The sequence below is a fragment of the Mobula birostris genome, chromosome 19, assembly GCF_030028105.1.
Source record: "Mobula birostris isolate sMobBir1 chromosome 19, sMobBir1.hap1, whole genome shotgun sequence".
In the NCBI taxonomy this organism is placed as follows: Eukaryota; Metazoa; Chordata; class Chondrichthyes; order Myliobatiformes; family Myliobatidae; genus Mobula; species Mobula birostris.
Genome location: NC_092388.1, coordinates 61,167,959 through 61,185,555, shown reverse-complemented (window position 1 = coordinate 61,185,555; position 17,597 = coordinate 61,167,959). Strand labels below are relative to the sequence as shown.

Here is a 17,597-nt window from a genome sequence, read left to right as displayed (position 1 = left end):
CCCACTCACAGACACACTCTCATCTTGCACTGGTCTCCTGACGGATATCCCTTTTAAAGAAACCATACTGACTTTGGCCTATTTTATCATGTGCCTCCAAGTACACCAAAACTCCATATTTAATAATGGATTCCAACATCTTCCCAACTGAAGTCAAGCTAACTGGCCTATAAGTTCTGCTTTTTGCCTCACTTCCTAGAGAGTGGAGTGACATTTGCAATTTTCCAATCCTCTGGAACCATTCCAGAACCCAGTGATTCATGAACTATCACTACTAATTCTTCCACAACCTCTTCAGCTACCTCTTTCAGAACTGTGGGTGTAGTCCGCCTGGTCCAGTTTTCTTATATACCTTTAGACCTTTTAGCTTCTAAAACACTTCTACACTCACTTCTACCAGGATACTCTCAAATTTCTGGCATACCACTAGTGTCTTCCACAGTGAAGGCTGACACAAAATACTTAAAAGTTCATCCACTATTTCTTTGTCCCCAATTACTATCTCTCCATCTTCATCTTCCAGCCCTTTACCTTTCCTACCTGCCTAGCTTCATCTATCAGCTTCTAGTTATCCTTCTTCCTCTTCCCTCACCTTTCTATTCTGGCATCTTTCCCCCTTCCTTTCCAGTCCTGAAGAAGGATCTCAGCCCGAAACATTGAACAACTGTTTGTTCCTTTCTATGAAAGGTGCCCGACCTGCTGTGTTCCTCCAGCATTTTTTACATTTTGCTTTGGATTTCCAATATCTGCAGAATTTCTTGTGTTTATGAGTAGGAAACTGTTGGCATGGGCTGTGTGTGCCAAGCGAGGGCCTGTTTCTGAGCTATGTGAGAGTTGTTTGGGAAATGGAGGGAGGGATAAAAGTACACAAGCTCATAGAAGTTCATTAGCCAGAAAGTAAAAAAGCTGTCAGGTGCAGAAACGCTGCATCCTTGGAACTAAGGAGTAGACAAGGAACTGGCCACAATTTCTTCTTTTTGAATAGAAGCACTCTTTGCAGAGGACTAAAGAGTTATAAATCTTTTTTTAAATAATCTATTTAAAAATAAGGGCGTAGAACAAAGACAGGAGATCAAACACCTAAGTGGTAACAGAAGGTCTTCTAGAACCATAAGCAGAGAGAAAATTAATCGTGACTTGGAAGAACACGAGTTTATAAATGACAAATAATAGGCATGTTTAAAGACAACTACATGGGATCATAGGTAGATGGAAGAAATGCAGTTATGAGCAAAATGTTATTCAGAAAGCACTTGATAAAATCCTACATAACAGTTAACATTCCAAGACAGGTTTTTAAAGTGTTTGAGCATCAAACTAATTATGTCAAGAAGCAGAGTATACTCTGAGTTATACTCTCCCCACATCTCCTTCTACTATAGAAAGTGGTTTCCCAGGGGAATACAGCTCCTTCTGATAGTTTATATTTTAATTGGGGTTAGAAGGCAACTTTCTGAATATTGCAGAAACATAAAACTTGAAGGTATAACCTTGTGAGGAGGACTGTAGTAGACTTCAGGATGATGAATGGAAACAAAGATGAAATTTATCACAATGAAGCATTAAAAGGCACATTTGGAAAGGAAACACCAACTGAACAGTACTATGTAGAAGTACAAAGAACAGAATATTCTGGGAATATTTGATGACAAAAGGGAAATTTAATAAAGTGGTCACAACAAAATGTAGGATCTGGATTTGACAAAAAGTGGCATGGAGTTCTACTTTCATCATCACTCATCAGGCCTCAAATGCAGTATTGTTCCTATTGTTCCACATGGAAAGGGAAATCTTGTAGAGAACCCATGAACTGTGCTATGATACCAGGAATGCAGCATTTATGGAATATGTAGAAATTGTGGTGATGGTCAGAGAAGGGGGAGGGTTCACAGATGGGGTGCGGCGGGTGATTGTCAGATATGGGGAATGGCAAGGGGAGGGTTGGAGATAGGGGGAGTGCAGAGGCCAGTAAAGTAACATTACAAATACTCTGGCAGTCCCTCCTTCACAGCCCCTCCCATGGCACCAAACTGCACAAATTAGTAAAACACTACACCTAACTCCTCGATCAGATGCAATAGTCAATCTTCTCCTGAACATTCAGTGATTATAACTTTACTCTCACCAAAAGCAAATTGTTCTTTAGGGTGACATTGTAAGTGTGAAATTTACGTGTTCTATCTATTTCTTTGTGAAATTGCTCTGGACAGTCCATTCCCTCCCATTTCTTAAAGATTTACAGTTTGTAGGTTAGTTGACCCATAATGACTGGAAGAATCTGGGAAAGTCAATTAAGATGGGGGGAAAATAAAACAGGACCTGTGTAAAATTGATAGTCAACTCAGGTTTGGTGGACTGAAGTGTGTGTTTCTATGCTCTACAGCTCTATAACTAACTTATCACTGCTTAGTAACATTTTTTTAAATGCAATGAAAGTTGGTGACTATCACCATTTCAGGCAGTGAATTCCAGAATTATTTCACGTTGAAAGAATTAACCATCTAATAATTTATCTGTTAATAACTTTAAACCTGTCAGCCCAAAACATCGATCTCTGTGTTGAGGAATATAGCTGTCGCCTAACTAAAATTTCACAGATTTCTTATTCCCAATAGTCCAGTATTGTGAAGGATTTTGTTCACCTAAAAGGAAATTTGGGTGTCTTGTGGAATTTGATTACGGATGTCAGTTCCTTCATAAAGCCAATAGAGGGATTGGGGTAGTGTCGGAAATCCACAAACCAGGCCAAACATCACAAAACCAAGGTCAGATAACAAGGCCATACAACTTTGATGAACTTAGGAGCACCTAGTTTACTTGTCTGTACCAAAGCCAAGGCTACAGACCAATGTAGGAAAATTTCTTATTTAACTATTACTGTTATTATTATTATTACTTTAGTTACACAAGAGTGTGTCCTTGATGTCAAATTTGTATACAATTCTTCCTACTCAAATGCTCCTGTCCACTAGCAGGGGAAGGCTTTTCTGTTCTTACACCCACATTCTTTTCCCAATTGCTTGCTGCAGCTGTATTTTAACTTTAAGTGAATTGTGCACAAAGCACAAGGTACTTTTGAAAAGCTATACTTTTTAACCCACCATCATGTAAAAACACTCTGCTTTTCTGTTTTTTTTCTACCAAAGTGGATTATTTCATACTTTTTCAGTGTATTCTATGTGCTTCAACTTCATCTCTTCACTTAACTGACTTCTATCTTCCTAAAACCTCGCCACATCCTCCTCATAGCCCACACTGCCACCTAGCTTTGTAACATTATAAATCTAGACATATTATACTTCTCTTCCTCACCTAATTGGTAGATATAGATAACGAATGTGATCCTTGGCAGCACTCTACTGGTCACAGTTTTCCACCCTAAAAATGACTCATCTATGTCTAATCATTTTTCTATTCATTAACTGATCATCAGTCCAAGCTAGAACACTACTCCCAATCTCATCCACAGATTTTCTTCAATAATCTTTTCTGTGTCACTTTACTTGTGGCCTTCCAATATTCCAAAGGTACAACATCAACTTGCTCCTTCTACTGAGCTGGCATACTTTATTTCAGATTTCTTCTGATGTTGGTGAGGGGGCAGCCCTGATACTAGAACCTCATGCAATGCCAGTTCCTCTGTCAAGGGAGGTGAAGACTATGCAAATTGGTGTCAATGTCCAGTTGGTCTCCGGGGTTTGATGTGACATCAGGCCTGCCTAATAATCAATCTTTGGAGTCTCACACAATGCCAGCACTGCTCTTAGTTTGGTCTCCAAGACCGTCATGGTATCAGGCCTGCTTGTTGATTAGTTTGTGGGGTGTCACATAGTGTTAGGCTGATTCATAGTTAGTCTCTGGGTTTTTGCAGTTAGTCCCTGTGCAATGGTCAGCCTATGGGGCTTCAAGTACTGAGAACCTGCCCACTGGTCTATTTCCAGAACTTTACATAGTGTCAGGCCTGCCAGCTGGTCAGACTCCAAACCATGTCAGGCCTGCCTGTTGATCAGTTTCTGGGGTCTCACATCATTCAATCTCCAGTGTCTCTTTGCTTTAATCTCTGCAGTAAGAGTGCTAGATCTGCCTGACAGTAAATATCTACAGCACTCACCTCAGAACCTAGAACATAGTACAGTACAGAAAAAGTTCTACGGCTGACAATGCTGTCCAACCTACATAAATCTACTCCACGATCAATCTAACCCTTCCCTCATACACTCAGTGGCGAGTTTATTAGGTACCTGCTGAAACTAAGAAAATGCTGACTGAGTGTATATTTGCAGTCTTCTGCTGTTTGAGCCCATCCACTTCAAGGTTTGACATGTTGTACATTCAGAAATGCTCTGCAGCACACCACTGTAGTAATATGTGGCGATAACCATATAACAATTACAGCACGGAAACAGGCCATCTCGGCCCTTCTAGTCCGTGCCGAACTCTTACTCTCACCTAGTCCCACCGACCTGCACTCAGCCCATAACCCTCCATTCCTTTCCTGTCCATATATCTATCCAATTTAACTTTAAATGACAACATCGAACCTGCATCAACCACTTCTGCTGGAAGCTCGTTCCACAGAGCTACCACTCTGAGTAAAGAATTTACCCCTCATGTTACCCCTAAACTTTTGCCCTTTAACTCTCAACTCATATCCTCTTGTTTGAATCTCCCCCATTCTCAATGGAAAAAGCCTATCCACGTCAACTCTATCTGTCCTCCTCAATTTTAAATACCTCTATCAAGTCCCCCCTCAACTTTCTACGCTCCAAAGAATAAAGACCTAACTTGTTCAATCTTTCTCTGTATCTTAGGAGATGAAACCCAGGCAACATTTTAGTAAATCTCCTCTGTACTCTTTCAATTTTATTGACATCTTTCCTATAATTCGGTGACCAGAACTGTACACAATACTCCAAATTTGGCCGCACCAATGCCTTATACAGTTTCAACATTACATCCCAACTCCTCTACTCAATGCTCTGATTTATAAAGGCTACTTGAGTTACTGTCTCTTTTCTGTCAGCTTGAACCAGCCTGGCCATTCTCCTCTGAGTTCTCTCATTAACAAGGCATTTCTTCCTCAGAACTGCGATTCACTGGGGGGGCGGTTTTCATACCATTCTGTTAACTCGAGAGACTTATGCATGAAAACCCCAGGAGATTGGCAGTTTGAGATACTCAAGCTACCCCGTATGGCACCAACAATCATTCTCCAATCAAAGTAACTTAGATCACATTTCTTCCACATTCTAATGTTTGGTCTGAACAATAATTGAACCTCTTGGCCACATCTGCATGTTTTTATGCATTGGGTTGCTGCACATGATTGGCTGATTATTGCATTAACAAGGAAGTGTCCAGGCACCCACCAATCTGTGTTTAAAAAATAACTACCTTGACATCTCCCCTAAACATTTCTCCACTCTCATTAAATGGATTTCTCTGGTATTGGCCATTGCTCTCCTGGGAATAAGATACTGGCTGTTCACTCTATCTATTCCTCTCACAATTTTATATACCTCTATCAAATCACCTCGCATCCTCCTTCGCTCCAAAGAGAAAAGCTCTAGCTCATTCAACCTTTCCTGATAAGATATGATTTCTAAACCAGCCAGCATCCTAGCAAATCTTCTCTGCGCCATCTCTAAAGCTTCCACATCCTTCCCATGAGGTAACCAGAAACGAACACAATACCCCAAATGTGGTCTAACCAGTGTTTTTATTAACAACTTCAACATTACCTTGAACTCAATCCCCAACTATGAAGGGCAGCACTTCAAATGCCTTCTTAACCACCCTATCAACTTGCACAGTAACTTTGAGGGATTTATGGACTTAGTCCAAGATCCCTATGCTCCTCCATGCTGATAAGATTCCAACTATTAACCTTGTATTCTGCCTTCAAGTTCGACCTTCCAAAGTGTATCATTTCACACTTTTTCACATTGAAATCCATCTGCCACTTCTCCACCCAGCTCAGCAAGCTGTGTCTATCCCATTGTAACCTACAATAACCTTTTACAGTATTTACAACACCAAACTTCACATCATCTGCTAAGCTACTCATCCAGTCCCTCATCCAAGTCACTTTTAAAAATCACAAATAATAGTAGTCATAGAACAGATCCCTGTGAAACATCACTAGTCACTGACCTCCAGGCAGAATACACTGCATCTACCATCACCCTCTGCCTTCTAAGGGAAAGTTAATTCTGAATCCACATAGCAAAGTTTCCAAGGATCCCATATTCCTCAAGATTTTCTGGATGAGCCTACCTTGGGAACTGTGTCAAGCACTGCACTATATCCACCATATCCACCGCTCTATTTCATCAATTTGTTTTGTCACCTCTTTAAAACAGTTAATCAGGCTCATGAGGCATGACTATCCTCACAAATCCATGCTGACTATCACTAATAAGACTATGCTTCTCCAAATGCTTATAATTTCTGTCTCCAAGAATCCTCTCCATTAGTTTGCCCACCACTGACACAAAACTCACTGGTCTCACTCTCTCACATCCTAAAGTAATTTGGAGAATATCCCACCCAGCCCCAAGGACCTATCTACTCTAGTGTTTTTGAGAAGCTCCAACACTATCTCTTTCCATAGTTCAACTTGTTCCACTACATTTACCTGTTCTGCGCTGATTCACATTTATCAAAGGTCCCCTCATCGGTGAATACTGAAACAAAGCATTTATTAAAGACATTCCTCATCCCCGCCAACCCTAGGGACTTCTTTTTCCCTTTATCCCAGAGTCGTCCTACTTTCACTCCAGATATCCACCTGCTATTCACATATGTGTTGAACATCTTGGGGTTTTCCTTAATCCTGCTTGCTAAGGCCTTCTTATGTCCCTTTCCAGATTTCCCAAGTCTCTTCCTAATCTCCTTTTTGGCTACCTTCCAACTCTCAGGAACCCTGTATGATTTTTGCTTCCTAAACCTTTAGCATGTTTCCTTCTTTCTCTTGACTAAATGTTCCACATCCCTTGTTAAATATGGTTCTTTCAACTTATCATGCTTTCCCATCTCAGAGGGACAAACGTATCCAGAACCCCAAGCTGTATGGGTCCTAATGCCCTTCCCTTGGACAACATTGGTGTCGTGGAGAGGGGAGACTTGCAGCATGGGCAACTGCTGGTCTTCCATACAACCTTGCCCAGGCCTGCGCCCTGGAGAGTGAAGACTTTCCAGGTGCAGGTCCATGGTTTTGCAAGACTAACAGATGCCTTTAATACTGTCCAATATAATAAGCCTTCCCCCAGTTAAATATTTTCACATGGTTGTGTGTGGTGGTAATAATCTTCTGAGGTGTGTCTATTTCAATGCAAGGAGTATTGTGGGGAAGGCAGACAAGCTGATGGCATGGATTGACACATGGAATTACGACAATATAGCCATTAGAGAAACTAGGCTACAGGAGGGGCAGGACTGGCAGCTTAGTGTTCCAGGATTCCGATGTTTCAGACGTGATAGAGGCAGAGGAATGAAGGATGGGGGTTTGGCATTGCTAGTCAGGGAAAATGTTACAGCAGCGCTCAGGCAGGACAGATTAGAGGGCTTGTGGGTGGAGCTGAGAAACAGGAAAGATATGACCACATTAATGGAGTTGTATTATAGACCACCCAATAGTCAGCGAGAATTGGAGGAGAAAATCTGCAGAGAGATTGCAGACAACTGTAGGAAACAAAGTTGTGATAGTAGGGGATTTTAATTTTCCACATTATTGATTGGGACTCCCGTACTGTTAAAGGTCTAGATGGGTTAGAGTTTGTAAAATGTGTTCAGGAAAGTTTTCTAAATCAGTATATAGGGCTACCAACTAGAGAGGATGCAATATTAGATCTCCTATTAGGAAACAAGTTAGGACAGATGATGGAAGTGTATGTAGGAGAACACTTCGGTTCCAGTGACCATAACACCATTAGCTTCAACTTGATCATGGATAAAGATAGATCTGGTCCTTGGGTTGAGGTTCTAAACTGGAAAAAGGCCAAATTTGAAGAAATGAGAAAGGACCTAAAAAGGGTGGATTTGGACAGGTTGTTCTCTGGCAAGGATGTGATTGGTAAGTGGGAGGCCTTCAAAGGAGAAATTTTGAGAGTGCAGAGTTTGTATGTTCCTGTCAGAATTAAAGGCAAAGTGAATAAGGTTCTCAAGGGATATTGGAACTCTGATAAAGAAGAAGAGAGAGAGATGTATGGCATGTATAGGAAACAGGGACCAAACAAGGTGCTTGAGGAGTACAAAAAGCGCAAAAAAAATACTTAAGAAAGAAATCAGGAGGGCTAAAAGACATGAGGTTGCTTTGGCAGTCAAGGTGAAGGATAATCCAAAAAGCTTCTACAGGTATATTAAGAACAAAAGGATAGTAAGGGATAAAATTGGTCCTCTTGAAGATCAGACTGGTCAGTTGTGTATGGAACCAAAAGAAATGGGGGAGATCTTAAATGGGTTTTTTGTGTCTGTATTTACTAAGGAAACTGGCATGGAGTCTATGGAAATACGGCAAACAAGTAGTGAGGTCATGGAACCAATACAGATTGAAGAGGAGGAGCTGCTTGCTATCTTGAGGCAATTTGGAGAAGGAAGTCTGAGAATCGGAGCGGGAGTGAGGCAGGAACCATTCTGATTTTTTCTTCCTCTCATCACAGGTCAGAGAGGCAGGACTGCACAGGCGTGCGATGTCGGGCAGTGAAGCACGGAAGATTTAAAAGGAACATAGCCTTATACAGCGGGCAGCATCATTTTGCAGTCAGCGGAGTGAGCCGGGAGCAGAGTGAAGGCTTAAGGGTTTTGGCTCAACGGGCTTAGGCGGAAACGGGCAAGGCAAAGTAGGTTTGGTTTTCAATTTTTCCTGATATTTGAGGAAAGGGGGAAGTACGAGTGTGAGGGCAGCTTGCTGTTCTCGGTGTTGGATGTGGGAGGTCCTGGAGTCTCCTAGCCTCCCGGACGTCGACATCTGCGCCAGGTAAGGGACCGTGTTAGGGAACTGAAGCTGCAGCTCAATGACCTTCGTCTGGTCAGGGAGAGCGAGGAGTTGATAGAGAGGAGTCATAGGCAGGTGGTCACACCGGGGCCACTTGAGGCAGACAAGTGGGTCACAGTTAGGAGGGGGAAGGGGAAGAGTCAGGTACCAGACAGTACCCCAGTGGCTGTACCCCTTGACAATAAGTACTCCTGTTTGAGTACTGTTGAGGGGGACAGCCTACCTGGGGGAAGCAACAGTGGCCGTGCCTTTGGCACAGAGTCCGACCCTGTAGCTCAGAAGGGTAGGGAAAGGAAGAGGAGGGCAGTAGTAATAGGGGACTTGATAGTTAGGGGGTCAGACAGGCGATTCTGTGGATGCAGTCAGGGGACCCGGATGGTAGTTTGCCTCCCTGGTGCCAGGGTCCAGGATGTTTCTGATCACGTCCAAGATATCCTGAAGTGGGAGGGTGAGGAGCCAGAGGTCGTGGTACATATAGGTACCAATGACATAGGTAGGAAAAGGGAAGAGGTCCTGAAAGGAGAATATAGGGAGTTAGGAAGGGAGTTGAGAAGGACCCCAAAAGTAATATTCTTGGGATTACTGCCTGTGCCACACGACAGTGAGAGTACGAATGGAATGAGGTGGAGGATAAATGTGTGATTGAGGGATTGGAGCAGGGGGCAGGGATTCAAGTTTCTGGATCATTGGGACCTCTTTTGGGGCAGGTGTGACCTGTAAAAAAAAGGACAGGTTGCACTTGAATCCTAGGGGGACCAATATCCTGGGGGGGGGGGGGGGATTTGTGAAGGCTACTTGTGGAGACATTAAACTAGAATGGTTGGGGGTGGAATCAAACTGAAAGACTAGGAGAGAGGAGGTTAGTTCACAAATAGAGAAAGCTAGTAGACAGTGTGTGATGGAGGATAGGCAGGTGAAAGAAGGGGAGCGCTCAGACCAAAGATGTAGGGGAGAAGGAAGAAAAAGATAACAAAGTTGTTTGCACCATTAGGGATAAACAGAGAGGAAGAGGTGGAGAGTTTCTTAAATGCATCTATTTTAATGCTAGGAGCAGTGTAAGAAAGGTGGATGAGCTTAGAGCATGGATTGATAACTGGAAATATGATGTTGTAGCTATTAGTGAAACATGGTTGCAGGAGGGGTGTGATTGCCAACTAAATATTCCTGGATTTCATTGCTTCAGATGTGACAGAACCGGAGGGGCAAGAGGGGGAGGTGTTGCATTGCTTGTCAGAGAAAATATTACAGCTGTGCTTTGGCAGGATAGATTAGAGGGCTCATCTAGGGAAGCTATTTGGGTGGAATTGAGGAAAGGGAAAGGTGTAGTAACGCTTAGTATGGGTGTATTATAGACCACCTAATGAGGAGCAAGAATTGGAGGGACAAATTTGTAAGGAGATAGCAGATATTTGTAGTAAGCACAAGGTTGTGATTGTGGGAGATTTTAATTTTCCACATATAGACTGGGAAGCCCATTCTGTAAAAGGGCTGGATGGTTTGGAGTTTGTAAAATGTGTGCAGGATAGTTTTTTGCAGCAAAACATAGAGGTACCAACTAGAGAAGGGGCAGTGTTGGATCTTCTGTTAGGGAATGAGATAGGTCAGGTGACAGAGGTATGTGCTGGGGAGCACTTCAGGTCCAGTGATCACAATGCCATTAGTTTCAATATAATTATGGAGAAGGATAGGACTGGACCCAGGGTTGAGATTTTTGATTGGAGAAAGGCTAACTTTGAGGAGAGGCGAAAGAATTTAGAAAGAATGGATTGGGACAATTGTTTTATGGGAAAGGAGAAATAGAGAAATGGAGGTTATTTAAAGGTGAAATTTTGAGGGTAAAGAATCTTTATGTTCCTGTTAGGTTGAAAGGAAAGGTTAAGAGTTTGAGAGAGCCATGGTTTTCAAAGGATATTGGAAACTTGGTTTGGAAAAAGAGAGAGATCTACAATAAATATAGGAAGCATGGAGTAAATAAGGTGCTCGAGGAATATAAAGAATGTAAAAAGAATCTTAAGAAAGAGATTAGAAAAGCTAAAAAAAGATATGAGGTTGCTTTGGCAAGTAAGGTGAAAATAAATCCAAAGGGTTTCTACAGTTTTATTAATAGCAAAAGGATAGTGAGGGATAAAATTGGTCCCTTAGAGAATCAGAGTGGACAGCCATGTGCAGAGCCAAACGAGATGGGGGAGATTTTGAACAATTTCTTTTCTTTGGTATTCACTAAGGAGAAGGATATTGAATTGTGTAAGGTAAGGGAAACAAGTAGGGTAGTTATGGAAATTCAGTGATTAAAGAAGAGGAAGTACTGACGCTTTTAAGGAATATAAAAGTGGATAAGTCTCCGGGTCCTGACAGGATAATCCCTAGGACCTTGAGGGAAGTTAGTGCAGAAATAGCAGGGGCTCTGACAAAAATATTTCAAATATCATTAGAAACGAGGATTGGCGTATTGCTCATGTGGTTCCATTGTTTAAAAAGGGTTCTAAGAGTAAATCTAGCAACTATCGGCCTGTAAGTTTGAGGTCAGTGGTGGGTAAATTAATGGAAAGTATTCTTAAAGATGGTATATATAATTATCTGGATAGACAGGGTCTGATTAGGAACAGTCAACATGGATTTGTGCATGGAAGGTCATGTTTGACAAATCTTATTGAATTTTTTGAAGAGGTTACTAGGAAAGTTGATGAGGGTAAAGCGGTGGATGTTGTCTATATGGACTTCAGTAAGACCTTTGACAAGGTTCCACACGGAAGGTTAGTTAGGAAAGTTCAATTGTTAGGTATTAATATGGAAGTAGTAAAATGGACTCAACAGTAGCTGGATGAGAGATGCCAGAAGAGTAGTGGTGGAGAACTGTTTGTCAGGTTGGAGGCCAGTGATTAGTGGTGTGCCTCAGGGATCTGTACAGGGTCCAAAGTTGTTTGTCATATACATTAATGTATATTAATTGGATAATGGATGATGGGGTGGTAAATTGAATTAGTAGGTATGCAGATGATACTAAGATAGGTGGCGTTGTGGATAATGAAGTAGGTTTTCAAAGCTTGCAGAGAGATTTGGGCCAGTTAGAAGAGTGGGCTGAAAGATGGCAGATGGAGCTTAATGCTGATAAGTGTGAGGTGCTACATTTTGGTAGGACTAATCAAAATAGGGCATACATGATAAATGGTAGGGCATTGAGGAATGCAGTAGAACAGAGGGATCTAGGAATAATGGTGCGTAGTTCCCTGAAGGTGGAATCTCATGTGGATAGGGTGGTGAAGAAAGCTTTTGGTGTGCTGGCCTTTATAAATCAGAGCATTGAGTATAGGAGTTGGGATGTAATGTTAAAATTGTACAAGGCATTGGTGAGGCCAAGTTTGGAGTATTGTGTACAGTTCTGGTCACCGAATTATAGGAAAGATGTCAACAAAATAGAGAGAGTACAGAGGAGATTTACCAGAATGTTACCTGGGTTTCAGCAGCTAAGTTACAGAAAAAGGTTGAACAAGTTAGGTCTTTATTCTTTGGAGCGTAGAAGGTTGAGGGGGGACTTGATAGAGGTATTTAAAATCATGAGGGGGATAGATAGAGTTGATGTGGATAGGCTTTTTCCATTGAGAGTAGCGGAGATTCAGACAAGGGGACATGAATTGAGAGTTAAGGGGCAAAAGTTTAGGGGTAACACGAGGGGGGACTTCTTTACTCAGAGAGTGGTAGCCATGTGGAACGAGCTCCCATAGAAGTGGTAGAGGCAGGTTCGATTTTGTCATTTAAAAAAAATTGGATAGGTATATCGACAGGAAAGGGCTGGAGGGTTATGGGCTGAGTGCAGGTAGATGGGACTAGGTAAGAGTAAGCGTTCGGCATGGAGTAGAAGGGCCGAGATGGCCTGTTTCTGTGCTGTAATTGTTATATGGTTATCTGGTTAAATCAGAGTAGATAAATCCCCAGGACCTGACAGGGTATTCCCTCGGACCTTTAAGGAGACTAGTGTTGAAATTGCAGGGGCCCTGGCAGATATATTTAAAATGTCAATATCTACATGTGAGGTGCCGGAGTATTGGAGGATAGCTCATGTTTTTTCATTGTTTAAAAAAGGCTCTAAAAGTAATCCGGGAAATTATAGGCCGGTAAGTTTGACATCAGTAGTAGGTAATTTATTGGAAGGAGTACTAAGAGATAGGATCTATCAAGTACTTGGTAGACAGGGACTTATTAGGGAGAGTCAACATGGCTTTGTACGTGGTAGGTCATGTTTAACCAATCTATTAGAGTTTTTCGAGGAGGTTACCAGGAAAGTGGATGAAGGGAAGGCAGTGCATGTTGTCTACATCGACTTCAGTAAAGGCTTTAACAAGGTTCCGAGTGGGAGATTAGGATGAGTCAGTCGCTAGGCATACATGGAGAAGTAGTAAATTGGATTGGACATTGGCTCAATGGAAGAAGCCAGAGAATGGTAGTAGAGGATTGCTAGTGGAGGCCTGTGACTAGTGGTGTGCCACAGGGATCAGTGCTGGGTCCATTATTATTTGTCATCTATATCAATGATCTGGATGATAATGTGGTAAAGTGGATCAGCAAATTTGCTGATGATACAAAGATTGGAGGTGTAGTGGACAGTGAGGAAGGTTTTGAAAGCTTGCAGAGGGATTTGGACCAGCTGGAAAAATGGGCTGAAAAATGGCAGATGGAGTTTAATACAGACAAGTATGAGGTATTGTACTTTGGAAGGACAAACCAAGGTAGAACTTACAAGGTATATGGTAGGGTACTGAGCAGTGCAGCAGAACAGAGGGATCTGGGAATACAGATATAAATTCCCCAAAAGCGAAGTCACAGGTAGATAGGGTCATAAAGAGAGCTTTTGGTACATTGGCCTGTATAAATCCAAGTATTGAGTATAAGTTGGAATGTTATGGTGAGGTTGTATAAAGCATTGGTGAGGCTGAATTTGGAGTATTGTGTGCAGTTTTGGTCACCAAATTACAGGAAGGATATTAATAAGGTTGAAAGAGTGCAGAGAAAGTTTACAAGGTTGTTGCTGGGACCTGAGAAACTCAGTTACAGAGAATAGGTTAGGACTTTATTCCTTGGAGTGTAGAAGAATCAGGGGAGATTTGATGGAGGTATATAAAATTATGATGGGTATAGATAGAGTGAAGGCAAGCAGGCTTTTTCCACTAAGGCTAGGGGAGAAAAAAACCAGAGGACATGGGTTAAGGGTGAAGAGGGAAAAGTTTAAAGGGAACATTGGGCGGGGGGCTTCTTCACACAGAGAGTGGTGGGAATGTGGAATGAGCTGCCAGATGAAGTGGTAAATGCGGGCTCACTTTTAACATTTAAGAAAAACTTGGACAGGTACAAGGATGAAAGGTGCATGGAGGGATATGGTCCAGGTGCAGGTCAGTGGGACTCAGCAGAAAAATACTGTGGACTCAATCGGAGACATCTCTGACCCTAGCATCTGTGAGGTTTCTCAGCAAAACAGAAAATCCAGGGATTGTATAACACTGCATCCTGATGTGACATTGTTGTCTGCTTCATAGAAATCCCATTTCTGCTCGGCGGGTAATATATTTCCAGGGTGAAGATTTTAACCTCCTTAATGCAAAATAAACCTCACACTACAGATTTGCTCATAACAAGTAGGCCCTATCGGTCTTTAGTCAGTGGTTGAATCAATGTCTAGGTCTTTAGCTTTAATAGGGAAAAAGTGAAAGCTTCAAAAAATATGCAATGTCAAAAAAGATCATCTTCAAAAAAGATGTCTGAGGTGTCAAAGATTGCATTAAGTAATAACAATCTACAATTGGATAATCTATACACAAACACACATATGGTTGGGTTCTAGAAATTTTACTCATTGTCTTACTGATGTTTAATATTATTTTTGACTTAACTAACATTTTTAAAAATCTAAATAACATGTACATTTATAGTTCTCCTAACTATACCTATTTTTTCAAATGCATACTTGAAATGAACGTTGGCATTGCTGTCCACTACCATCCCTTATTACTGGGATACAATTGTGGGGAACCCTGCTTTTGTATTTTCCTGGCCATCAAGAGGGTAGCATCCTATATACTTTCCTAATCACCTAATGTCTCTACCCTGCTGCTTACAGGAATCTGTAGATGTAAGTATCAGGATCCCTTTGTGCATCCATCACTTTCAGCATGTTTTGACATGGACTCATAACTCTGAGAAGAAATTTCTCCTTGTCCACATCTTAAGTAGATGTTTCTTAACTTGAAGGGAAAACATCCTTTCAATGTCCACCCTGTCCAAACAACTTAGAAAATAATATTTCAATAAGGTCACCTCTTTTGTTCTAAGCACTGATGAGAATCAGACAAACTTGCTCAACCTTTCCTCACAAAAGAACCCTAGAAATGAATCCAGTGAACCTTCTCCAAAATGGCTGTAATGCAAATATACACTTCCATAAATAAGAAAATCAAAATAGTACATGGCACTGCATGTGTGGTTTCGCCAACACCCCATGCAGGTGCAGGAAAAGTTCCCCACTTTTATTCCCCAACTACTTTGTAACAAAGGCCAAAATCAAAGCCAGGTTTTTTTTTTTTTTTTAAGGAGTGAACTAGAAAGTAATCTAAGGGGAGTTTTCTCCCAAAATGCTATGGATGATAGGTCAATCAAAATTTTCAAAGCCACACTTGTTAGACTTATCATTATATTTATAATAACGGACAAAAGCAGGTAAATTGAACTGAGATATGAAACAATTAAATTGCAGAACTAGTTCAAGAGTTGATCCGTCTCCTTCTATTCCTTGAAAGGATGTACCCTTAAAAATCAAACCCTTGCTTTTTGTAGCTGTAAATCACCCCTTCCATCTCCACAGATCATAATTATATCTTACCACACTTAAGCAAATATCAAACACATCCATTCAATAAACCCTCCAATGCAATTTTCAAACAAATATCAAATAGAATACTATTAAGTACTTCTGTATCCTTATTGAGCAGAGTACTAGTAACATCTAATTTTAAATTTGCCTTACCTCTTGATCCCCTTGGGATTTTTCTAAATCCTTAAGAACGCACTCTAATTTGAACTTTTCATCCAGTGCATTCGTAGCCTAAAATTGCAGTGATTAAAAATAGTCATATATTTCAAGAAACATACGTGAAATTAGAATATTGTTCTTATACTTTTTCATTTCTTGATCGTCAATGATCATGGTGATAATCACATTACCTGTGCTTCTACAGTTTTTAGTCTTGATTTCAGCTTATCATTCTCCTCTTGGAGTCGTGTAATTTCCTGTACAAATAAAGGTAAAACTCATACATTCTCATAAGAACTTATCCTGTCTGTATCACAGATGAAAGCAAAAATGTTTTAAGAAAATTAAGGCACTGTTTCTTTTTTCGTTCCCAAAATAATAGGCCTCCATTGCAAAGATTGCTAGCTAATGATTCTGTGGACTTCAGATTCTCATCTGTGGATCACAGTGTGGATGTCAGAATGTGCCTGCACCTGAAATCTAGCACCACTCTAGATTCATTTTTGAGCCCAGGGACATTCTGCAACTTCCTGAGCCAAGGATCAATTGCATTAAATAGCTGATCGCCCCACTTTATAACCAAAGGGGTATGGGGAAGAGAGGTACCAGGGTGAGGCAAAGAGAGTTGGAATGTGGTGTGGCAGAGCAGAGAGAGTGAATGAAGATCCATGGCTTTTGTATGATTGGCCGCCTGATCATCACTGTCGTAGGGCATTTGACCTATCATCCTGAATGATGTAAATTTGTTCTACCCCTCTTTTCATATTCCAGCTCTGGATCTGCAGGTATGCCAAGATCTAGATCCAATCTGGTTCTGACTTACATGCTTGGCTGCACTTTAAAACAGAGGTCAGGGGTGAAAGAGAGCACCATGTCAAGAAAAATCGGAGAATGAGAGATGGATAAACTTGGATTGGACGCTGTCTCGCGAACTAGGTCCCTCACGTCATTCCCCCCGTAATATTTCATTCAAAAACACTCTGTTTTGAATCCGTTAGCAGAATATATGGCCAAAATACTTAATAAGAGGATTAACAGTGGAGAACAGTGGGATCAACAAAAGGACTGATGGAATGAAGAGATTAAAGGCAGCTAAGATAGAAAGAGACAAATCCACAACTTAACCAGATAAAAAAACTAAATCAGTGACAGAGAACTTTGACTGAATTGTTCAGGCGTATGTGTCATCATTTAACAGCATGTTGAGAACTTAATTTCTTCAATATATAGAAAATAGTACAGCACAGAAAAAGGTCCTTCAGTCAATCATGTCTGTGCCAAACATGATGCTGGTTTTAATTGATCCCATCTTCAGGCACATTGCCCATATCCCTTCAATCCCCGCACACCCACTTGCCTGACTAAATGCTTCTTAAAAGTCACAATTGTATCTGTTTCCAACACCACCCCTTCAACCCCACCTGACAGGACATTCACAGAGTGACAGATACCTGGAGGGGGGAAAAAACTGCCTTGCATGCACCTTTTAAACTTATGCACTCTCACATGAGAGCTACGCCCTCCAGTTTTTGGCATTTCTTCCCTGGATGAAAATATCAGACGATGTACTTAATCTATAGCTTT

The 17,597-nt window shown here is 41.3% G+C and overlaps 1 protein-coding gene across 1 annotated transcript in view; it reads right to left on the bottom strand.

Annotated features, from left to right (window-relative positions):
* Positions 1-17,597, bottom strand: part of lztfl1 (leucine zipper transcription factor-like 1) — an 88,254-nt gene that overhangs the window by 25,741 nt on the left and 44,916 nt on the right. The window contains exons 6-7 of the mRNA XM_072283073.1: positions 16,205-16,270; positions 16,008-16,085 (exon numbers count right to left, since the gene is read on the bottom strand). Of these exons, the coding sequence (XP_072139174.1) occupies positions 16,008-16,085; positions 16,205-16,270 (144 nt within the window). The remainder of the gene's footprint in view (positions 1-16,007; positions 16,086-16,204; positions 16,271-17,597) is intronic.